Raw genomic sequence first — 24,723 nt, forward strand, 5'->3', positions numbered from 1 at the left:
GGGCTTTGTATAGCTGCAGAATAACCTCTACCCTTTTGTATTCTCGTCCTCTGGAAATAAAGGCTAGCATTCCAGTAGCCTTTTTGATTATGTTTCTGAACCTGTTCATGACATTTTAATGATCTATATACCTGGCCCCCCAAGGCTCTTTGGACCTCCACTGTTTTTAGCTTTTCACCATTTAGAAAGTACCCTGTCTATCCTCTTTAGGTCCAAAGTGGATGACTTCACATTTGCCTGCATTGAAATCCATTTGTCACAGTTTTGTCCGTTCACTTAATTTATCAATATCGCTTTACAATTTTATGCTTTCATCTGCACTGCCTACAATGCCGACTATCTTTGTGTCATTGGCAAATTTGGATATGTGGCTTTCTTTGCCATTGTATCAATTTCTGTCAGAGCGTAACGTACTGTGAGCGTAACTCTGATTCTCCAGATAGCTTCAACACTACACCAAGAAATATGGCTAAAGGTCAGAGCTTCAGAATCTAAATCTTTTAATAATGCAGTGTGAAAACTGTTAATAAAGAATAAAAGGCAAACTTAGAATTATTGTAATACAACAGTAACAATCGAATAAAACTAGCAATAAAGAGAAGTTACTTATCTCTTACTGTACATCACATATAAATACTATAATTCCAGAATAATTGGATAAGGAGAAGTTACTTACATAACTGTACTTCTGGGAAGGTTTGCTACAACAGAAGATTTGTTTCTAATCAACAAAAGTTACATACAGTTCTAGCTAAAATGGAGGCATGTCCCTGCTTTTCTCTCTCTTTCTTTTGTCTCTTTGAGCTAGAACCCCCACTTTTATGCTAATCGCCCAAAAATGGGCATCATTTCCGGCATGGGTGGTAAAGAAGGCTTTTCGGATTGCTGGCTTCTCGCCCATTATCAAAACACCTAGTTTACATTTTTGAAAATGGGTGTTACCGCAAGTGATATCAAATGGGCGGTAGCATTAAATGTTTCTGACCTTCTGCCGTAAAGTGTGGCCGCCTTAGCAACGGCATGGCAATGCTCAATTCCCGTGATTCAGGAGGTCAAGGGTCATCATGACATGCGCATAAGAGGAGACAGAGAGAGAGGGAACTGAGAAGGACTGAAAGCGTGTGTGGCTGTGGCGTGTGCTTGTTTGGCTGTCGTGGGAGGCACGGCGGAGATTCACCAGCAGCAAAAAGCCAACTAAGGACCAAGAACATAGTTGCCACCGAGTTTTTGTCCAACAAATAACATATATAAAATGGAAGGGATGGAGGAGACCCTGGAGCTGGTAGCCAGGAACACTGGTGGCAGAGGGCTCCCAGTGGTCCCGGAGCACCGCAATGCACCTCAAGGTGACGCACCCCCATTGCCAACCACATATGAGAGCCAGCAGCAACATCTTGCTTATGGCTCGGAACAGGCTCCCACCTCGGGACCGTCCTCTCCTGTATCCGTCCAAGGAGCACTTCGGCCATCACCCCCCCCACTGCCCCCCCCCCCAATGAAGCATCACCAGAGGAGCACCTCGGCCAGGCAGTTTGGACTCAGGAAGGGAAGGGGAAGTGGTAGAGGTGGGAAGGAGAAGCGGGGGGGAAGGGTTGGCTTGTACAGAAATACTGATGATTTCAGACTAATGTTCAGTTTAAATGTTTTTCATTTAACAAAACCTTGCAGTACATTGGCTCAGATAGCTGCACCATTAAATGCTGGTGATTCCTTAACATCAAAGGGCATAATCATACTTAACTTCAATCAACGTGACCTTAAATGTCAGCAAGGTGATGCCCACCATTGATGTACGACCTGCACACCCAGCAGTACATCAGCCTTGGAAATAACACCAACGTTCTTTCAGGCAAAGCGATCATTGATGAGCTCCTGACGTAAGGCTCTTGCAGCTATCATGCCACCATGGGCCCTTTCATGCGGTCTACAGCGGGGCGGGGGCATGGCTTCAGTGTCAGCCTGATTGTCTGGCCCGATGTCAGCGTCCACCTTCTCATCCTCTTCCTCTCTCTGGTGAGCGGGACTGTCCCCTCCTGATAGCCAAATTGTGTAGCATGGAGCAGACCACCACGTAATGAGATACCTGCTCAGGGTGGTATTGGAGCTCGCCTCCTAAGTGGTCCAGGCATCTGAAATGCTGCTTCAGCACTCTAATGGTTTTCTCCACAATATTGCGAGTTGCTCTGTGGCTCTCATGGTATCGCCTCTCGGCCTCGGTATAGGTGTCACACAGAGAGGTCATCAGCCAGGTGGCGAGACCATATCCTTTGTCCCCAAGCATCCAGCATTGACCTTGTGGCTGATTGTTAAACAAGTCAGATACAGTGCTCTCATGCAGGATGTGCGCATCATGGATGCTGCCGGAAATTGAGCATTCACTGCCAGTATAATTTTCTGGTGGTCGACAATGAGTTGGACATTCAGGGAGTAGAATCCCTTGCAATTCCTGAAAACCTCAGCATCCTGAAAAGGTGCCCGCATCGCGATGTGAGTACAGTCTATTGCTCCCTGCACCTTGGGAAAGTTTGTAGTTCTGGAGAAACCTACAGCCCTCTCACTCTGTGCCTCCCTGGTCATAGGGAAGTTGATTAAGTCCCTCCTGTGTGTGTACAGGGCTTCGGTGACCTGTCTAAGGCAGCGATTTGTGGCATGCTGAGAAAGTCCTCAAATGTTGCCAGCTGTGGCCTGAAAAGAACCCGAGACATAGAACAACTTTGACCTCGACGGCCAGTGCAGTTCTGATGGTGCTGCAAGGCTGCAGTTCTGCCCTTATCAGCTCTCATACCTCAGTGAGAACCTCTTTGTGGAAGCGCAGTCACTGAAGACAGGTGGTGTCAGGCAAGTTGAGGTAAGAATGCTTCTCCTTGTACTTGCGGGGGGGTGTAATGCCTGGTCCTCCTCATCTGTCTGTCACTTCGTACATTGGGCACATAATGCAGTGCAGCGTTCCTTCGGCGATGTTGAGTCTGCTGCATGTATTTGGTCACCAAGAGAGGGTGAGAAAGAATAGATACCATAACAGTAGCTCTCTGTTTGCCACCGATTGCTCACAAACAAGGAATGTCCCAACGAGCACACTTCTTCCATTCCAATCGGTCACAATATGGTTAAGATGTTTTCAGAGATGTTCACATCAACTTCAACGACCTGCAGAGTACATCCGAACTCCGCTGAGGTTGAAGCACAGCAGCTTTTTAAAGGACGCGACATGTGATCTGCAACATGACGTCCATAACGCTGTGATTCGTCCCGGTTAGTTCCACTTTTTGTGGGCGGTTTTTTGAGCGAGCGATATTGTGGGCGATATGTGCTCAGGGTGGGGAAATTGACGATGGATGATCTCCATGGCCGCTCGTTTGGGTAAAAATGCTCTTTACGACAAAAAACCGTCGCCAGGCGCTAATATTGAACCTCGGTGTTAATTCCGTGCGGAAAGTAACGCTGGGCGATATTATGGGCGTTGAATTCGCCCATTCTGCTGATTCCGCCCCAAAAAAGTGGGCGGACGGTAATATTTTTTCTCAGCGTTAAGCCCATTGGGAAAATAACACTCGGCGATAAGTCTCCTAAAAAAGCCCATCAGTTTCCATTTTGTACCAAAATGGGTGCTATCTCGGCGTTATACGTCATTTCAATGGTAAAATGGACGTTAAGTGGGTGTAAAGCAGACAAAAAAAGTGGAGGTTACAGCCCTTTGTCTTTCTCAGTCCAATCGGAAAACGCCACCCAGTGGCGGGAAAACATCCTGACAACTACAGTGGCCAGAACCAAACAAAAAGCTCCAACCATTACAGCCATCATCGAAGTCGTTATTAAGTCGCTCTTCCAGATTATATTCACGTATCATAGGCTTACTAAGCATGCAGTACATGCAGTAGTACTTAAACATACACTTGAAATGTAATCCTTACCTTTATACATTTCTCTTGGTCCCTCGACATGACGACCCACACATTTCTGCATTACATGATTATTCAACTGCCGTATCCCTTATCAATAACTTTAGTTTTCCGTACTTAGCAAGCCCTTTTTCCATTGAGCTAACTGATAACTCCCTTATTTTGTTGTCTTATTGATAGTTTCACTCTTGTTCCTTATAATTGCTATTCTACCAAGTGAAACATTTAATTTTACGTCTGTCAGTACCAACCACTATAGAAACCACAAATAAATTGGATGACATATACCCAGATGCTTGTTGTTATGTATCTGGACTTGTATATAATCTGTACAGCCACCAGAGGGCTCATTCCCTGGAGTCCCAACGGATCTCATAATCTCTTGGGAGCACAGGTATTTAAGAGTGCTTCACAGGTTGGAGAGGCACTCTGGAGACCTGCAATAAAAGACTAAGGTCACACTTTACTTTGAGCTCACAGTGTTCAGTCTGACTCTTTCTCCATACACTACAACTGGCGACGAGATACAGATAGCAAACCCCAAAGATGCAGAGAACAGTGGGCATCCTGGAGAAATTCTCGGAGGGAGATGATTGGGAAACTTTTGTGGAGAGACTCAACCAATACTTCGTGGCCAACAAGTTAGATGGGGAAGAGAGCGCTGCTAAACGTAGAGCGATCCTCCTCACCGTCTGTGGGGCACCAACATATGGCCTCATGACGAATCTGCTCACTCCAGCGAAACCCATGGACAAATCGTACGACGATTTGTGCTCACTGGTCCGAGAGCATTTGAACCCGAAGGAAAGCGTTCTGATGGCAAGGTACCGGTTCTACACCTACAAAAGATCTGAAGGCCAGGAAGTGGTGAGTTATGTCGCCGAGCTGAGATGCCTTGTAGGACATTGCGAATTTGAAGGACATTTGGAGCACATGCTCAGAGACTTTTTCGTACTTGGCATTGGCCACGAAACCATACTTCGCAAACTTTTCACTGTAGAGACCCCAACCTTGAGCAAGGCCATAGCGATAGCCCAGGCGTTCATTGCCACCAGTGACAATACGAAGCAAATCTCTCAGCACACAAGTGCTGCTACAAGTACTGTGAACAAAGTGATGTTGTTTTCGAATCATAATGGACAGGGCAGGTAACACATACCTGCAGCTACACGTTTGCAGATGTCTCAGAGTCCACCATCAAGGGTGATGAATGCAAGGCCATTAATACCTTGTTGGCACTGCAGGGGTGATCATCATTTCAATTCATGCCGATTCAAAGGATACATTTGCAAGGGCTGTGGAACAATGGGACACCTCCAACGAGTGTGCAGGCGAGCTGCAAAGCCTGTTAAACCTGCAAACCACCATGTTGCAGAGGAGGACAGATCCACGGAGGATCATGACGAAACAGAACCTCTGATAAAGGAGGCAGAGGTACATGAGGTGCACACATTCACCACGAATTGTCCCCCGATAATGCTGAAGGTTGAACTAAATGGACTCCCGGTGTCAATGGAGCTGGACACGGGCGCGAGCCAGTCCATCATGGGCAAAAAGACTTTTAAAAGGTTGTGGTGCAACAAGCCCTCAAGGCCAGACTTAACTCCAATTCGCACGAAACTAAGAACTTACACTAAAGAACTGATTCCTGTAATCGGCAGTGCTGCCGTAAATGTCTTCTACGCTGGAGCAGTACACAAGCTACCACTCTGGGTGGTACCGGGCGATGGTCCCATGCTGCTCGGCAGGAGCTGGCTGGAAAAGATACGCTGGAACTGGGACGACGTCCGAGCGCTATCGCCCACTGATGACACTTCGTGTGCACAGGTCTTAAACAAATTTCCTTCGCTGTTTGAACCGGGCATCAGGAAATTCCAAGGAGCAAAAGTGCAGATCCACCTAATTCCGGGGGCGCGACCCATCCATCACGAGGCGAGAGCAGTACTGTACATGATGAGAGAAAGGGTAGAGATTGAGCTAGACCGGCTGCAAAGAGAGGGCATCATTTCACCGATCGAGTTCAGCGAGTGGGCCAGTCTTATTGTCCCAGTCCTCAAGGGAGACGGCACGGTCAGAATCTGTGGCGATTACAAAGTAACTATCAATCATTTCTCCCTGCAGGACCAATACCCACTACCAAAAGCCGACGACCTTTTTTCAATGCTGGCGGGAGGAAAGATGTTCATGAATCTGGATCTGACTTCAGCCTACATGATGCAGGAACTGGAGGAATATCAAAGGCCCTCACATGCATCAACACGCACAAAGGTCTTTTTGTTTATAGCAGATGCCCATTTGGAATCCAATCAGCGGCGATATTCCAGAGAAACATGGAAAGTTTACTGAAGTCGGTCCCGCACACCGTGGTCTTCCAGGACAACATCTTGGTCACAGGTTAGAACACAGTCGAGCATCTGCAGAACCTGGAGGAGGTTCTTAGTCGACTCAACCGCATGGGACTTGTGTTAAAATGCTCAAAGTGCGTTTTCCTCGCGCCTGAAGTGGAGTTCTTGGGAAGGAGGATTGCGGCGGATGGCATCAGGCCCACCAATGTGAAGATGGAGGCAATCGAGAATGCACCGAGGACACAGAACGTGACGGAGCTGCGGTCATTCCTGGGACTCTTCAACTACTTTGGTAACTTCTTACAGGGTCTCAGCACCCTGCTAGAACCACTATATGTCTTACAACGAAAAGGGGACGAATGGGTTTGGGGCAAAAGCCAAGAAACTGCCTTATGTCACATCTGTCCCATTTAAAGCAGCGTCCAATGGTCAGGCAGAGAGAGCAGTGCAAACCATCAAGCATGGCTTGAAGAGGGTAACTGAAGGCTCACTGCAGACTCGCCTATCCCGAGTCCTGCTTAGCTACCGCACGAGACCACACTCACTCACTGGGATCCCACCTGCTGAACTGCTCATGAAAAGAGCACTTAAGACGAGGCTCTTGTTAGTTCATCCTGATCTACATGAACAGGTAGAGAGCAGGCAGCTTCAACAAAGTGCATACCATGATAGCGCAAATGTGTCACATGAGATTGAAGTCAATGATCCTGTATTTGTTTTAAATTATGGACAAGGTCCCAAATGGCTTCCCGGCACTGTTGTGATAAAAGAGGGGAGCAGGGTGTTTCGGGTCAAACTTTCAAATGGACTCATTCACCGGAAACACTTGGACCAACTCAAACTTAGATTCACGGACTACCCTGAGCAACCCACTTTGGACCCTACCTTTTTTGATCCCCCAACACACACACCAGTGGCAACCGACACCACAGTTGACCACGAAGCAGAACCCATCATCCACAGCAGCCCTGCAGGGCCCAGCACACCAGACAGCCCAGCAAGGCCAGCTGCACAGCAGCCCAGCGAGGGCCCAACAAATAATTCAACAACACCAGCTTTCACACCGAGATGATCAACCAGGGCAAGAAGGGCCCCAGATCGACCCACATTGTAAATAGTTATACTATTGACTTGAGGGGGGAATGTTGTTATGCATCTGGAGTTGTCTATACTCTATACAGCCACCAGTGGGCTCAGTCCCCGGAGTCCCAACGGATCTCATAATCCCTTGGGAGCACAGGTATTTAAGGAGGTTTCGCAGATTGGAGAGGCACTCTGGAGACCTGCAATAAAAGACTGTCACATGTTACTTTGACCTGACAGTGTTCAGTCTGACTCTTTCTCCATACACTACATTTTTCTTTGCCGAACTAACTTTAAATTGTCTTATACTTCCTTGCTTAACAGGCAATGGTTAAAGGTTAACATTACTACAGTATAAATAGAAATCACTAATACATAGCATCTGTAGTGAGAGAATCAGAGTTAACGTTGACCATAAAGAGTCGGGATTACTTCTCGTTTCACCGAGCTGCTTTAGCCGCTCATCTGCCTGGTTTCTGCCGAACAGGGGAGGCTAAAATTCCCACCATGGAAAGACGAGTGCAGGTGGAGCCAAAGATTGAAAAAAAGTCAGACGTACTGATATGAAGCCAAGGCTGACACAGTCACTGAGGCTATGAAAATAATTCATGGACAGACATTTGGCACCAGGGCAGATAAAGCTGGCAGTTGAAAGTAAATCAAAGAATCAGACATATGGGGACAGTGCACCATTAAGGCAACAAGGGCAGGCAGTTGTCAAGTGCAGCAAGCAGAGGTTGGAGCAGATTTAGAGGGTGGCGGTGTGAGCTGTGAGGAGGACGCTAAGAGGCTGCAGGGTGACTTGGACAGGTTAGGTTAGTGGGCAAATGCATGGCAGATGCAGTATAATGTGGATAAATGTGAGGTTATCCATTTTGAGGGCAAAAACACGAAGGCAGAATATTATCTGAATGGCGGTAGATTAGGAAAATGGGAGGTGCAACGAGACCTGGGTGTCATGGTACATCAGTCATTGAAAGTTGGCATGCCGTACAGCAGGCGGTGAAGAAGGAAAATGGCGTGTTGGCCTTCATAGCTAGGGGATTTGAGTATAGGAGCAGGGAGGTCTTACTGCAGTTTATAGGACCTTAGTGAGGCCTCACCTGGAATATTGTGTTCAGTTTTAGTCTCCTAATCTGAGGAAGGACGTTCTTGCTATTGAGGGAGTGCAGCAAAGGTTCACCAGACTAATTCCAGGGATGACTGGACTGTCATATGAGGAGAGACTGGATCAAATGGGCCTTTATTCACTGGAGTTTAGAAGGATGAGAGGGGATCTCATATAAATGTATAAGATTCTGACGGGACTGGACAGATTAGATGTGGGAAGAATGTTCCCGATGTTGGGTAAGTCCAGAAACAGGGGTCACAGTCTAAGGATAAGGGGTAGGCCATTTATGGACGAGATGAGGAGAAACTTCTTCACTCAGAGAATTATTAACCTGTGGAATTCTCTACCGCAGAGAGTTGTTGATGCCAGTTTGTTAGATATATTCAAGAGGGAGTTAGATATGGCCCTTATGGCTAAAGGGATCAAGGGGTATGGAGAGAAAGCAGGAAAGGGGTACTGAGGTGAATGATCAGCCATGATCTTATTGAATGGTGGTGCAGGCTCAAAGGGCCGAATGGCCTACTCCTGCACCTATTTTCTATGTTTCTATGTAACTTGCCACATGCCTCTTGCATGGGATTAGTAGCTGGGACACTGGCGATGGAAGTGCCAGCAGTGGCTGCAGGACTAGTCCTTCGACTCTGAAACTTGGCATTGGAGAATTCAATGTTAAATGTTGATAATGGAAAGTCGTGTTTAGGACAAGAAGTGCACATCTTACATGTGCTTTTTAAGAAGACATAAGAGGCTTCACTTAAGTGCTTCCATTTCTGTCAACAGGGACAGCTGTTGGACCGATCATGGGTAAGTTCAAGAGTGAGGAAATATGTACATTAATATTGAAGAATTTTTTTTACAAACCAGCCTATAGATTTCGTTGAGTATGTGTAAAGTTTGATTTGGGTATTTCTTATTTTCTGTCAACCAACCACGATAGAAACCCCAATGAAATTGAATGACATATATCCAGGTGTTTTTCTTTGCCGAACTAACTTTAAATTGTCTTATACTTCCTTGCTTAGCAGGCAATGGTTAAAGGTTAACATTACCACAATATAAAGAGAAATCACTAATACACAGTATCTGTAGAGAGAGAAACAGAGTTAATGTTGAATGTAAACAGTTGGGGTTACTTGGAAAGCAGTGACAAGATCGGTCCAAGACAGCATGGATTTATGAAAGGGAAATCATGCTTGACAAATCTTCTGGAAGTTTTTGAGGATGTAACTAGTAGAGTGAACAAGGGAGAACCAGTGGATGTGGTGTATTTGGACTTTCAAAAGGCTTTTGACAAGGTCCCACACAAGAGATTAAAGCACATGGTATTGGGGGTAATGTACTGACGTGGATAGAGAACTGGTTGGCAGACAGGAAGCAGCGAGTAGGAATAAACGGGTCCTTTTCAGAGTGGCAGGCAGTGACCAATGGGGTGCCGCAGGGTTCAGTGCTGGGACCCCAGCTATTTACAATATACATCAATGATTTAGATGAAGGAATTGAATGTAATATCTCCAAGTTTGCAGATGACACTAAGCTGGGTGGCGGTGTGAGCTATGAGGAGGATGCTAAAAGGCTGCAGGGTGACTTGGACAGGTTATGTGAGTGGGCAAATACATGGCAGATACAGTATAATGTGGATAAATGTGAGGTTATCCACTTTGGTGGCAAAAACAGGAAGACAGAATATTATCTGAATGGTGACAGATTAGGAAAAGGGGAGGTGCAACAAGACCTGGGTGTCATGGTACATCAGTCATTGAAGGTTGGCATGCAGGTACAACAGGCAGTGAAGAAGGCAAATGGCATGTTGGCCTTCATAGCTCGAGGATTTGAGTATAGGAGCAGAGAGGTCTTACTGCAGTTGTACAGAGCCTTGGTGAGGCCTCACCTGGAATATTGTTTGTCAGTTTTGGTCTCCCAATCTGAGGACGGATGTTCTTGCTATTGAGGGAGTACAGCGAATGTTCACCAAACTGATTCCAGGGATGGCAGGACTGACATATGAGGAGAGACTGGATCAACTGGGCTTGTATCCACTGGAGTTTAGAAGAATGAGAGGGGATCTCATAGAAACATATAAAATTCTGACGGGACTGGACAGGTTAGAGGCAAGAAGAATGTCCCCGTTTCTGGGGAATTCCAGAACCAAGGGTCACAGTCTAAGGATAAGGGGTAAGCCATTTAGGACCGAGATGAGGAGAAACCTCTTCACTCAGAGAGTGGTTAACCTGTGGAATTCTCTACCACAGAAAGTTGTTGAGGCCAGTTCGTTGGATATGTTCAAAAGGGAGTTATATATGGCTCTTACGGCCAAAGGGATCAAGGGGTATGGAGAGAAAGCAGGAAAGGGGTACTGAGGTTGAATGATCAGCCATGATCTTATTGAATGGTGGTGCAGACTCGAAGGACCGAATGGCCTGCTCCTGCACCTAATTTCTATGTTTCTATGTTTCTATGTTCTCGTTTCACCGAGCTGCTTTAGCCGCTCATCTGCCTGGTTTCTGCCGAACAGGGGAGGTTAAAATTCCCACCATGGAAAGACGAGTGCAGGTAGAGCCAATGATTGAAAAAAGAAATCAGAGGTACTGATATGAAGCCCAGGGTGACAGTCACTGAGGCTATAAAAATTATTTATGGACAGACATTTTGCACCAGGGCAGGTAAAGGTAATGGCAGTGAAAAGTAAATCAAGAATCAGACATGTGGGGACAGTGCACCATTAAGGCAACAAGGGTAGAAAAACAGTTTAACCCACAAATGTACAGGCAGTTGTCAAGTGCAGCAAGCAGAGGTTGGAGCAGATTTAGAGCAACTTGCCACATGCCTCTTGCATGGGATTAGTAGCTGGGACACTGGAGATGGAAGTGGACAGTGCCAGCAGTGGATGGAGGACTAGTCCTGCAACTCTGAAACTTGGCCTTGGAGAATTCAATGTTAAATGTTGATAATGGGAAGTGGTGTTTTGGACAAGAAGTGCACATCTTACATGTGCTTTTTAAGAAAATAAAAGATCCTTCACTTAAGTGCTTCCATTTTCTATCAACAGAGGAAAATACTCAAGAGATGATGGGTAAGTTCAAGAGTGAGGAAATATGTACATTAATATTGAATATTTTTTTTACAAACCAGCATATAGATTTCACTGAGAATGTGCAAAGTTTGATTTGGGTATTTCTTATTTCCTGTCAACAGCGGAGCCACAGGAAGAACCAGAACAACAAAGATTGTTACAACGTAAGAATGAGGAAATGTGTAAATTTGATCGTGGCAATTTTTTTATAATGAATGAAACAAGTATTTAGATGTGATGGATGTTGTTCTGACTATTTCTTACTTTCAATCAACAGTCAGGCAAAATAGGAGAGAGGAAGAACGAGGCAAGTTCAAGAATGAGGAAATATATGAATTAATATTCAAGAATTATTATTTCAAATACAATCAGTATTTAGATTTCACTGAGGATGTGCAAACATTGATTTGCGTATTTGTTATTTTCTGTCAACAGTGAACCTCCTCCAGGAAGAGGGCAGACGAAGTAAGATCATGAATGAGAAATGTGTAAATTTGATAGTTGTGAACTTTTTTAATGAATAAAACCAGTATTTAGGTGTCATGGATGATGTGAATAATGTACCTGAGTATTTCTTATTCTCTATCAACAGTGAAAGAAATTCAAGAGGAGCAAGGCAAGTTCTAGAATAAGGAAGGATGTAATTTTAATGTTGCAGAACACTGCATAGAGAAATAGTTCAGTGCAGTGAAAGCAGATACAGGCCAGTGGTACAGGACACTGCACTAGGTAGAGTATGGAGTGGTGTATAGGACAATGTACATGACAGATAGAATTACATGGCAATTATAACACGGAAATAAGATGTTTGGCCCAACCAGTCCATGTTAGTATTTATTCTCCATATGAGCAGTAGTCTTAATCCTATGTGCCCATGTGGTACCCATGTCCCTTTATACCCCATTCCTTCAACCACATATCTAACCTATTTTTAAATATTAACATGGTCGCTGATTCAATCACTATCTCTGGTAGTGCATTCTATAGCTTCAGTGTAAAACATTTTCTCCTACTCTAAGTCTCTTACGTTTAAGTTATTTCTATATCACCTCATTTTCGATCCCCGAATCACTAGAAATATTCTATCTACTCTGTCAAATCATGTTGTTATCAGCTATGTTCTATTGAAAACAGCCACAAACAAGCTCTGATACATTGGTATACTTGATGTGGTACTGGGCATGACACATGGCAGTGATACAGCATTGTGGCACAGGGCAGCAAGTATAGTGCAGTGAAATAGGACAGTGATAATGGGACTGCACAGGGCAGTGGAATGGGGCAGTCATAATGGGACTGCACAGGGCAGTGAAATGGGGCAGTGATAATGGGACTGCACAGGGCAGTGGAATGGGGCAGTCATAATGGGACTGCACAGGGCAGTGAAATGGGGCAGTGATAATGGGATCTTAACAGGGCAATGGAATGGGGCAGTGATAATGGGATTGCATAGGGCAGTGAAATGGGGCAGTGATAATGGGACTGCATAGGGCAGTGAAATGGGGCAGTGATAATGGGACTGCATAGGGCAGTGGAATGGGGCAGTGATAATGGGATCTTAACAGGGCAGTAGAATGGGGCAGTGATAATGAGACTGCACAGGGCAGTGAAATGGGGCAGTGATAATGGGACTGCATAGGGCAGTGATAATGGGATCTTAACAGGGCAATGGAATGGGACAGTGATAATGGGACTGCACAGGGCAGTGGAATGGGGCAGTGATAATGGGACTGCATAGGGAAGTGGAATGGGACAGTGATAATGGGACTGCATAGGGCAGTGGAATGCGGCAGTGATAATGGGATCTTAACAGGGCAATGGAATGGGGGAGTGATAATGGGACTGCACAGGGCAGTGAAATGGGGCAGTGATAATGGGACTGCATAGGGCAGTGAAATGGGGCAGTGATAATGGGATCTTAACAGGGCAGTGAAATGGGGTAGTGGTAATGGGATCTTAACAGGGCAATGGAATGGGGCAGTGATAATGGGACTGCACAGGGCAGTGAAATGGGGCAGTGATAATGGGACTGCATAGGGCAGTGGAATGGGGCAGTGATAATGGGACTGCATAGGGCAGTGGAATGGGGCAGTGATAATGGGACTGCACAGGGTAATGGAATGGGGCAGTGATAATGGGACTGCATAGGGCAGTGGAATGGGGCAGTGATAATGGGACTGCACAGGGCAATGGAATGGGGCAGTGATAATGGGACTGCACAGGGCAGTGGAATGGGAGCAGTGGCAAAGGACACTGCATATGGCAGCAGTACAGGATAATGGAAAGGGGAAGTGGTGAAGGGCATGGCACAGGGCAGTGGAATAGAGCAGGGCTAGTTAGGAATGCACAGGATAGTCATGCAGAGGAAGGGTACAAGTAACTGCTCAGGGCAATGATAGAGTGGAATGAGGCAGACCATTGCACAGAGCAGTGGTACGGGACATCCCTGCATCAAAACAATTGTTCTGTTGAGGGGTTGCCTAATGGTTTGATATCAAATCTGAGCACTTTCTGAATACTTATTACATTGAATTGCATCCTTTAGCTTCTCTGCGGCATATTTTATTTGTTATTGACTGATTAATATTTCTGTCAATAGAACGTTTGGCAAATGAAGAAAAAGAATTCCTCAGACAGCGTAAGTATTCAAAAGAGCAAGAAATTGAACTGGAGTATATGAAAGCTGTTTTTAAGAACTGTTTCAGTTGAGCAGTGCCCTTGTAAGATAGGACATTGCTGTGTCATCACTCTACTCAAAATGGCTTCATGGTGGTTTGATGCTATAAAGTACGAGATTATACCCCCTAGTTCTAGTCTCCCCCATCAGTGGAAACATCCTCTCTGCATCCACCTTGTCAAGCCCCCTCATAATCTTGTACGTTTCGATAAGATCAACTCTCATTCTTCTGAATTCCAATGAGTAGAGGCCCAACTTACTCAACCTTTCCTCATAAGTCAACCCCTTCATCTCCGGAATCAACCTAGTGAACCTTCTCTGAACTGTCTCCAAAGCAAGTACAGGAATCTCACGTTTATCCGGATACGGATTTAACGGAAAACCTGCCGCAATGGAATTTAAAATATTGTGTCACCACTTCTCAGCGGCTGGCGGCCCTGCATGTAACACTTCAACATATATCATATCCAGATACTTCCGTTGCAAAATCGCTAACAATTGCACAACGTGACACTCACCATGAGCAAGGACTCAGAAAATCGACCGTAAAAATCTAAAAACTTAACACATAAGTTCACCCTCCTCTGCCCTTGCTTTGCTGGTGCATGTGTGTGTGTGTGTGTGTGTGTGTGTGTGTGCGTGTGCGTGCTGCTGCAGCCGCTGTCTCTTGCGGCCGCCGCTGACGTTGGGAATGGGGGCCAATGCTGGCACCAGATTCCAGGCACAGAACGCAGCCCGGAGAACGCGCTCCGGAACCCTGGCGCGAGACAATCTCCTCCTCGAGGCCACCTGCAGCCACTCCCGGTGCAGCATTCGTCCCTCCGCGATGACAGTCCGGGGGAAGTACATGCACGCTGGCAACTCCATCCCTTTTCTTCTGCAGAAACGATTGTCGCGCATGAACCGTTTGCCTCGCACGTTCTCGCATTGAAACCACTCAGAACTCTTCTTGCAATTAGTTACTTCAGATGCAGTGACTACTAAGTAGGCGATCACTAACAGACCCTGGGAATTTTGATTTCCAATGAGTTGTTAAATATATATACAAATATTAACTTTAAAATGTAAACTCGCCCTATTGGAAAATTCGTTTACCCTGAATTGCCGAATCTCCAAGTGATCGGATAAACGAGTTTCCTGTATATCCTTTCATAAATATGGAAACCAAAACTGCACGCAGTATTCCAGGTGTGGCCTCACCAATACCTTGTATAACTGTAGCAAGACTTCCCTGCCTTTATACTCCATCCCCCTGGCAAGATTCCATTGGCCTTCCTGATCACTTGCTGTACCTGCATACTAACCTTTTGGGTTTCATGCACAAGTTCCCCCAGGTCCCGCTGTACTGCAGCACTTTGCAATCTTTCTCCATTTAAATAATAACTTGCTCTTTGATTTTTTTCTGCCAAAGCGCATGACCTCACACTTTCCAACATTATACTCCTTCGATTTGGATCCCACATTTGCTTGATGAGGGTATGTCTTACAATTTCTACTGTGCGCTCTGCTGCACCATTTGAAGCAGGGTGGTATAGTGGGACTTTAGTTTGTTTCACAACGTTTCTGCTCATGAACTGTGCAAATTCTTTGGAACAAAATTGAGGCCCATAATCAGATATAATTTCTTCTGGGAGGCAAAATGAAGAAAACAATCTTTGCAAATTGTCCACTGTTTTACTTGTTATTTTCCGCAATGGAAACACCTCTACCTACTTCATAAGAACATAAGAAATAGGAACAGGAGTAGGACATTTGACCCCGCAATCCAGTCAATAAGATCATGGCTGAGCTGATCATGAACTCAGCTCCACTTCCCTGCCCGCTCCACATAACCCTTTACTCCCTTATTGCTCAAAAATCTGTCTACCACTGCCTTAAATATATTCAATGACCCATCCTCCACAGCTCACTGCGGTGGAGAATTCCACACGTTTACAACCCTCTGAAAGAAGAAATTCCTTCTCATCTCAGTTTTAAATGGGTGACCCCTTATTCTGAAATTAGACACCTCCATGAGTGAAAACATCTGCCCTGCATCTACTTAGTCGAGCCCCCTCATTATCTTACATGTTTCAATAAGATCTCATTTTTCTAAACTCCAATGAGTGCAGGCCCAACCTACTCAATCTTTCTTAGCTTGGATGATGTGGAATCTGTATGGGTAGACCACTGAAAACGCTAGTGGGAGTTGTGTGCAGACCATCAAACAGTAGTAGTGAGGTTGGGGACAGCATCAACCAAGAAATTAGGGATGCGTGCAATAAAGGTACAGCAGTTGTCATGGGCGACTTTAATCTACATATAGATTGGGCTAACCAAACTGGTAGCAATATGGTGGAGGAGGATTTTCTGGAGTGCATTAGGGATGGTTTTCTAGACCAATATGTCGAGGAACCAACTAGACGGCTGGCCATCCTAGACTGGGTGTTGTGTAATCAGCAATCTTGTTGTGGGAGGCCCCTTGGGGAAGCGTGACCATAATATGGTAGAATTCTTTATTAAGCTGGAGAGTGACACAGTTAATTCAGAGACTAGGGTCCTGAACTTAAGGAAAGGTAAAATCGATGGTATGAGACGTGAATTGGCTAGAATAGACTGGCGAATGATACTTAAAGGGTTGACAGTGGAAAGGCAATGGCAAGCATTTAAAGATCACATGGATGAACTTCAACAATTGTACATCCCTGTCTGGAGTAAAAATAAAATGGGGAAGGTGGCTCAACTGTGGCTAACAAGGAAAATTAGGGATAGTGTTAAATCCAAGGAAGAGGCATATAAATTGGTCAGAAAAAGCAGCAAACCTGAGGACTGGGCTGGGACTGGGAGAAATTTGAGGACTGGGAGAAATTTAGAAATCAGCAGAGGAGGTCAAAGGGTTTAATTAGGGGGGAAATAGAGTATGAGAGGAAGCTTGCTGGGAACATAAAAACTGATTGCAAAAGCTTCTATAGATATGTGAAGAGAAAAAGATTAGTGAAGACAAATGAAGATCCCTTGCAGTCAGAATCAAGTGAATTTATTGGGGAACAAAGAAATGGCAGACCAATTGAACAAATACTTTGGTTCTATCTTCACGAAGGAAGATACAAATAACCTTCTGGAAATACTAGAGGACCGAGGATCTAGCGAGAAGGAGGAACTGAAGGAAATCCTTATTAGTCAGGAAATTGTGTTAGGGAAATTGATGGGATTGAAGGCCGATAAATCCCCAGGGACTGATAGTCTGCATTCCAGAGTACTTAAGGAGCCTGAGAAATAGTGGATGCATTGGTGACCATTTTCCAACAGTCTGTCAACTCTGGATCAGTTCCTATGGACTAGAGGGTAGCTAATGTAACCCCACTTTTTAAAAAAGGAGGGTGATAGAAGACGGGGAATTATAGACTGGTTAGCCTGACATCAGTAGTGGGGAAAATATTGGAATCACTTATTAAAGATAAAACAGCAGCGCATTTGGAAAGCAGTGACAGGATCGATCCAAGTCAGCATGGATTTATGAAAGGGAAATCATGCTTGACAAATCTTCTCGAATTTTTTGCGGATGTAACTAGTAGAGTGGACAAGGGAAAACCAGTGGATGTGGTGTATTTGGACTTTCAAAAGGCTTTTGACAAGGTCCCACACGAGATTGGTGCAAAATTAAAGCTCATGGTATTAGGGGTAATGTATTGACATGGATAGAAAACTGGTTGGCAGACAGGAAGCAGAGAATCGGGATAAACGGGTCCTTTTCAGAATGGCAGGCAGTGACTAGTGGGGTGCCGCAGGGCTCAGTGCTGGGACACCAGCTATTTACAATATACATCAATGATTTAGATGAAGGAATTGAGTGTAATATCTCCAAGTTTGCAGATGACACTAAGCTGGGTGGCGGTGTGAGCTGTGAGTAGGATGCTAAGAGGCTGCAGGGTGACTTGGACAGGTTAGGTGAGTGGGCAAATGCATGGCAGATGCAGTATAATGCGGATAAATGTGAGGTTATCCAATTTGGGGCAAAAACAGGAAGGCAAAATATTATCTGAATGGCGACAGATTAGGAAAAGGGGAGGTGCAACGAGACCTGGGTGTCATGGTACATCAGTCATTGAAAGTTGGCATGCAGGTACACCAGGCAGTGAAGAAGGCAAATGGCATGTTGGCCTTCATAGCTAGGGGATTTGAATATAAGAGCAGGGAGGTCTTACTGCAGTTGTACAGGGCCTTGGTGAGGCCTCATCTGAAATATTGTTGTCAGGTTTGGTCTCCTAATCTGAGGAAGGGCATTCTTGCTATTGAAGGAGTGCAGCAAAGGTTCACCAGACTGATTCCCGGGATGGCATGACTGACATATGAGGAGAGACTGGATCAAGTGGGCCTATATTCACTGGAGTTTAGAAGAATGAGAGGAGATCTCATAGAAACATATAACATTCTGATGGGACTGGACAGGTTAGATGCAGGAAGAATGTTCCCGATGTTGGGGAAGTCCAGAACCAGGAGTCACAGTCTAAGGATAAGGGGTAGGCCGTTTAGAACCGAGATGAGGAGAAACTTCTTCACTCAGAGAGTTGTGATGCCAGTTCGTTAGATATATAAGAGGGAGTTAGATATGGCCCTTACGGCTAAAGGGATCAAGGGGTATGGAGAGAAAGCAGGAAAGGGGTACTTAGGTGAATGATCAGCCATGATCTTATTGAATGGTGGTGCAGGCTGGAAGGGCCAAATAGAAACATAGAAACATAGAAAATAGGTGCAGGAGTAGGCCATTCGGCCCTTCTAGCCTGCACCGCCATTCAATGAGTTCATGGCTGAACATGAAACTTTAGTACCCCCTTCCTGCTTTCTCGCCATACCCCTTGATCCCCCTAGTAGTAAGGACCTCATCTAACTTCTTTTTGAATATATTTAGTGAATTGGCCTCAACTACTTTCTGTGGTAGAGAATTCCACAGGATCACCACTCTCTGGGTGAAGAAGTTTCTCCTCATCTCGGTCCTAAATGGCTTACCCCTTATCCTTAGACTGTGACCCCTGGTTCTGGACTTCCCCAACATTGGGAACATTCTTCCTGCATCTAACCTGTCTAAACCCGTCAGAATTTTAAACGTTTCTATGAGGTCCCCTCTCACTCTTCTGAACTCCAGTGAATACAAGCCCAGTTGATCCAGTCTTTCTTGATAGGTCAGTCCCACCATCCCGGGAATCAGTCTGGTGAATCTTCGCTGCACTCCCTCAATAGCAAGAATGTCCTTCCTCAAGTTAGGAGACCAAAACTGTACACAATACTCCAGGTGTGGCCTCACCAAGGCCCTGTACAACTGTAGCAACACCTCCCTGCCCCTGTACTCAAATCCCCTCGCTATGAAGGCCAACATGCCATTTGCTTTCTTAACCGCCTGCTGTACCTGCATGCCAACCTTCAATGACTGATGTACCATGACACCCAGGTCTCATTGCACCTCCCCTTTTCCTAATCTGTCACCAGTCAGATAATAGTCTGTCTCTCTGTTTTTACCACCAAAGTGGATAACCTCACATTTATCCACATTATACTTCATCTGCCATGCATTTGCCCACTCACCTAACCTATCCAAGTTGCTCTGCAGCCTCATAGCATCCTCCTCGCAGCTCACACTGCCACCCAACTTAGTGTCATCCGCAAATTTGGAGATACTACATTTAATCCCCTCGTCTAAATCATTAATGTACAATGTCCCGGTAATGCTTCCTTAATAATGAACTCCAGCATTTTCCCAACGACAGACGGTAGGCTAACCGGTCTATAGTTTTCTGCTTTTTATCTGCCTTCTTTTTTAAATAGGGGTGTTACATTTGCAGTTTTCAAATCCGCTGGGACCACCCCAGAGACCAGGGAATTTTAGTAGATCACAACCAATGCATCCACTACCTCCGCAGCCACTTCTTTTAAGACCATCAGGTCCAGGGGACTTGTCTGCCTTTAGTTCTGTTATTTTATCAAGTACTACTATTTTAGTGATAGTGATTGTATTAAGTTCCTCCTTCGCTATAGCCCTTTGATTGTCCACTATTGAGATATTTTTCCTGTCTTCTACCGTGAAGACCAGTTTGCTCTCCTGGAGTAGTCTCGCTGCTCTCGCTTCGATTTCTCCAGTGTAAAATCAGGTAACTTGTCGAGATATAGCGATTCCATTACTACGCTCACGGATGCACCAATGTCGATTTCCAAGTGTATCCTGGTTCCTGCAATATCTACTTGGATGATGTTATTTTGCGAATCGCTGTTAGATACCTTCGTGCTCCTGATGACATGTATCTTCAGAACCTTCTCATCCTGTGGCTTCACTTCAATGCTATGTAGTCTCTGGCGATATCTACTTCTAGCATTGAAAGTTGGTTTACTCTTCAGTTAGCACGCTTTCGCAAGATGCCCTGTTTTCTTGCAGCAAAAACACTCTGCCTTCACATATGAACACCTTTGAGCAATGTGTTGTCCCAGGCACCAATAGCATGATTTCAGTGCACTAGTACCTTGGCCAGTTGCTGAGCTCTTGGTGCCAAACTGCCTTTTATTTTTAGCCGACAGCCAATTCACCTCGGTTGTCTGACGACTGGAAATGGCTTGAAATTCTCGTGAGTATTGGTCGGCCATATCCATTGACATAGCTGTCTGACAAGCTGAATCAAAAATCAAGTTAGGGGTTGTCAACAATTTACTTCTGATTCTTTCATTTTTCAACACACAAACAAAGTGGTCACGCAATGTTCGGTCCTGAAAGTTTCCGAAATGACAATGAATGGATAGCTTTTTAAAAGCTACAATGTACTCACTGATACCCTCATCAATTCATTGATCTTGTGTTCCAAAATGATAACTTTCAGCAATTTCCAGGGGCTCAGAACTGTAGTGCTGTTCTAACTTGGTTATAATCTCTGTCAGTGGCGTGCCCTTTGGCTTGATGGGAGCAAGCACATTTTTCAGGGTCTCATACACCTTGGGACCTGCTTCAGTAAAGAAAATAGCCCGTATCCTTTCTAAAAGCACCCGGTTATGATTTACATCATCGGGGGTTCGATGATACTATTCATGGTGAAAAACATTTCTAGCTGCTCCACATACACTCTCGAACATCTCTCTATCATGATGGAACTCACCTAAGTGCCCTATTAATCCCATAGCTGCAGCCATCTGGACTCTGGCAACATTGACAGTTCAGCCAAGTGAGCTTGAAATTTACCTTGGATTTTTAGCTGTTCTGCAAAACAAAGAACCTCTCAAAGTCTCTCCATCGCTTGGAAGGCTTATCCACCAACAAAAATATCAGCTGGGGAATCCAAAAATCGCATCCTCATAGCCAATCTTGAGACACAGCTACACAAATACACATTGACAAGATGACTCCTAACAGAACTGTGTACAGAGCACATGCTCTATTGTTAGTACATCAGTAGTTATTACATCAGTAGTCCACTAGAGGGAGTAGTCTACAACAGGTACCTGCAAAGCAACATTTGTTTCTCAGTTTAACTTCAGCTGTTGCACCTTGTCCAAGTGTTGCAGAAAATGAGCACCAAGGACGCAAAGAAATGCCTAATGTTCAGTGTAAGCCCTTTAAAAATGCAATAAAATAGACATTGCACAAAAAATTGTAGAGCCAGCTTTGACTGGCTTTCTTGCAGATTTAGGCCTCAGAAAATAGAGCCAGGGAAGAAAAGTGGTAAAATATCACACTCGTGTAGGAACTGAGATAAAGGGAAAGCTTAACCCTGCATCTAACAATCATACCTGATCTGGGAGATTTTGGTGTTTCATATGAGGTGACATTTTTTTTCAAATACTTGACCTCTCACCTTTGCAGAAATGGCGGTTTTCACTCAAATTGCTGGAGCGAGCCTTTGGCTTAGTGGTAGCATTCCCATCCCTGATGGTTTGAAACTCCCTCCATAGAGTCCTGATGAGAGGCGACTGGAGCTTCAGCTTGGAATTCTCAAGAGGGATGCTCAAGTGTGGGTGGCCTCTCCTGGTGGGAGCCCATAAAATCCTATTGACTGGTATAAAGATGGTTACGGCCATGGACGGAGCATTAATGTCGCAGCCCGTGAATTCTTCCACTATTTCACACTATTCTCCAAGGGAAGTGTACGAAGATACAAAATCAGCAACTCTTGGTTATTGCAGAGATGTTGCAGTTGGCCTTGGTGTTTCTGGGAGGGAAGCATCAACCATAGTTTCTGCTACAGATCACCAGTCAATGAAGCTGAGTTCAGAAGAATGAGAGGTGATCTTATCAAAACATATAAGATAACGAGGGGGCTCGACAAGGTGGACGCAGAGAGGATGTTTCCACTCATAGAGGAAACTAAAACTAAGGGACATAGTCTCAGAATAAGGGGCCGCCCATTTAAAATTGAGATGAGGAGGAATTTCTTCTCTCAGAGGGTTGTAAATCTTTGGAACTCTCTGCCCCTGAGAGCTGTGGAGGCTGGGTCATTGAATACATTTAAGGCGGAGATAGACAGACTTTTGAGTGATAAGGGGATAAAGGGTTATGGGGAGCGAGCAGGGAAGTGAAACTGAATCCACGATCAGATCAGCCATGATCTTATTGAATGGCGGAGCAGGCTCGAGGGGTCAGGTGGCCTACTCCTGCTCCTATTTCTTATGTTCTTATGGTCTTGGCTGTTTTACCTCGTCTTTCCCCCGCACCCCTCCGCCCCCCCCCCCAGCCCCTCCTAACCCTCCATGCTAATTAATGGTTTCTGGTGCTTGTGGAACTATATTTTCCAGCAATTTAATGCCTCCAAAAGAAAATGTGAGAAAATTAATTGAAAAATTAATTGAAAAATGTGTTGAAGAGGAAAGACCCCCTCCTGCAAGATCAATGGAAAGCAAGAAGCATTCTGTTTTACTGATACAAACGTAAAATACTGCAGGTGCTGGAATCTGGAATAAAAACAGAAAATGCTGGAAATCTCAGCAGGTCAGGCAGCATCTGAGGAGAGGAAGCAGAGTTAACGTTTCGGGTCGATGACCCTTCATCAGAACTGGAGAGTGTTCGGAAAGAACCGATTCTTAACAAGCACTGAAAGAGGGAGGGGAAAAAAGAACCAAAGGGAAGGTCTGTGATAGGGTGGAAGACTGGAGAGATTAGAGCGACAAAAGGGATGATGGCTCAAATTCAAATGGTAATGCCAGGAGTTAGAAAAACATTAGTCAAGATAGGGTGTGATGGCGGGATAATGACCAGCTGCCATTAGAGACAAGGTGACAAAAAGGAAGAAAGAAACAGGCTCGGGGGGGGGGGGGGGGGGGGTGGGGGGGCGGGCGGGGGTGGACCAAAGATTGGCAGCGGTTATGCTCTGAAATTGTTGAACTCAATGTTGAGTCCAGAAGGCTGTAAAGTGCTTAAACAAAAGATGAGGTGGCTGTTCCTCGAGCTTGCGTTGAGCTTTGTTGGAACAGTGTAGGAGACCAAAGACGGAGAGGCCAGAGTGGGAATGGAGTGGAGAATTAAAGTGACAGGCGACTGGAAGCTCGGGGGTACACTTGTGGACTGAACGGAGGTGCTCCGCAAAGCGGTCACCCAATCTATGCTTGGTCTCCCCAATGTAGAGGAGACCACATTGTGAGCAATGAATACAGTAATTGTGACCCTAAGCTTTTTATACTGTTTTACTTCCTTATTGCATCCTTTAATAGTTCATACTAATAAAAAGTTAATTGCTCTAAATTATTGTACTTGTACTTTGATAGAAACACTCAATAATTTTTTGGACATACTTCTATTTTCTGTCAACAGGGAACATAAGGATGGCTGAAGAATTAGGCGTAGGTAAGTTGTACAAAAGGAGAAAGTTTATTTAAAGATTTAGTTTTGACCAAAATTGTGTTTTTACAGTTCCAATTGGTGTTAATCACTACAAACTCCTTATCTCTAGGACAGGTCCCAGATTTATCTTTCCAATAAAATGTTTTTATATATTGGGGAAAATTCGGGTAGAGTTCTCCCGATCTCCTGCTGTAACTTTGGCGGATACCCTGGAGAATCTTCCGCCAGGAGATCAAGAGAACCCCCATGGAAATTATTTACATTATTACTCCATCCATGTAGTGTTTCAGGGACGAGCAAGTAGAGTGACTTGAATCAAGGGAAACCCACTGCAGTCCGTGTGCTCGCATCATTGGTGTGAGTCTTAGAGCCAGTTGGCCAGCCACCTGCAGGCGTTTGGAATCTGTGGCGCTTGTGTTTTACCAAGTGCTGAACAGAACCTGAAAAAAATTCATGCTATCTAGTTACCAACTCACCAACTGGAAATAGTTCTTTTTTTTACCAATTTATCTTATCATAATTTTGAGCACCCCTTCAGATATCTTCTTTACCATCTTTGTTCGAGTGAAAAGAGCCGCAGTTTCTCTGGTCTCTTCACATGATTAAACCCTATAATCCCTGATATCATCTTAATGAGTGTTTATTCACTTTTCCATGGCCTTGACTTTCTAATTTAGGGCACCCAAAACCAGATACAGTATTCTAACTATGGCCTAACCAATGATTTACATAATACGTTTACTGTTACCCC

At 44.9% G+C, this 24,723-nt stretch overlaps 1 protein-coding gene across 12 annotated transcripts in view; it reads left to right on the forward strand.

The window, feature by feature from the left end:
• The window catches only part of LOC139264758 (uncharacterized), a 680,593-nt gene that overhangs the window by 220,975 nt on the left and 434,895 nt on the right, over positions 1-24,723 (forward strand). For all 12 annotated transcript variants that reach the window (XM_070881817.1, XM_070881821.1, XM_070881822.1 and 9 more), the window contains 8 exons: positions 9,219-9,242; positions 11,485-11,508; positions 11,631-11,672; positions 11,786-11,815; positions 11,944-11,973; positions 12,101-12,124; positions 14,108-14,146; positions 23,943-23,975. In XM_070881817.1, the coding sequence (XP_070737918.1) occupies positions 9,219-9,242; positions 11,485-11,508; positions 11,631-11,672; positions 11,786-11,815; positions 11,944-11,973; positions 12,101-12,124; positions 14,108-14,146; positions 23,943-23,975 (246 nt within the window). The remainder of the gene's footprint in view (positions 1-9,218; positions 9,243-11,484; positions 11,509-11,630; positions 11,673-11,785; positions 11,816-11,943; positions 11,974-12,100; positions 12,125-14,107; positions 14,147-23,942; positions 23,976-24,723) is intronic.

Source organism: Pristiophorus japonicus, chromosome 5 (genome assembly GCF_044704955.1).
Source record: "Pristiophorus japonicus isolate sPriJap1 chromosome 5, sPriJap1.hap1, whole genome shotgun sequence".
In the NCBI taxonomy this organism is placed as follows: domain Eukaryota; kingdom Metazoa; phylum Chordata; class Chondrichthyes; family Pristiophoridae; genus Pristiophorus; species Pristiophorus japonicus.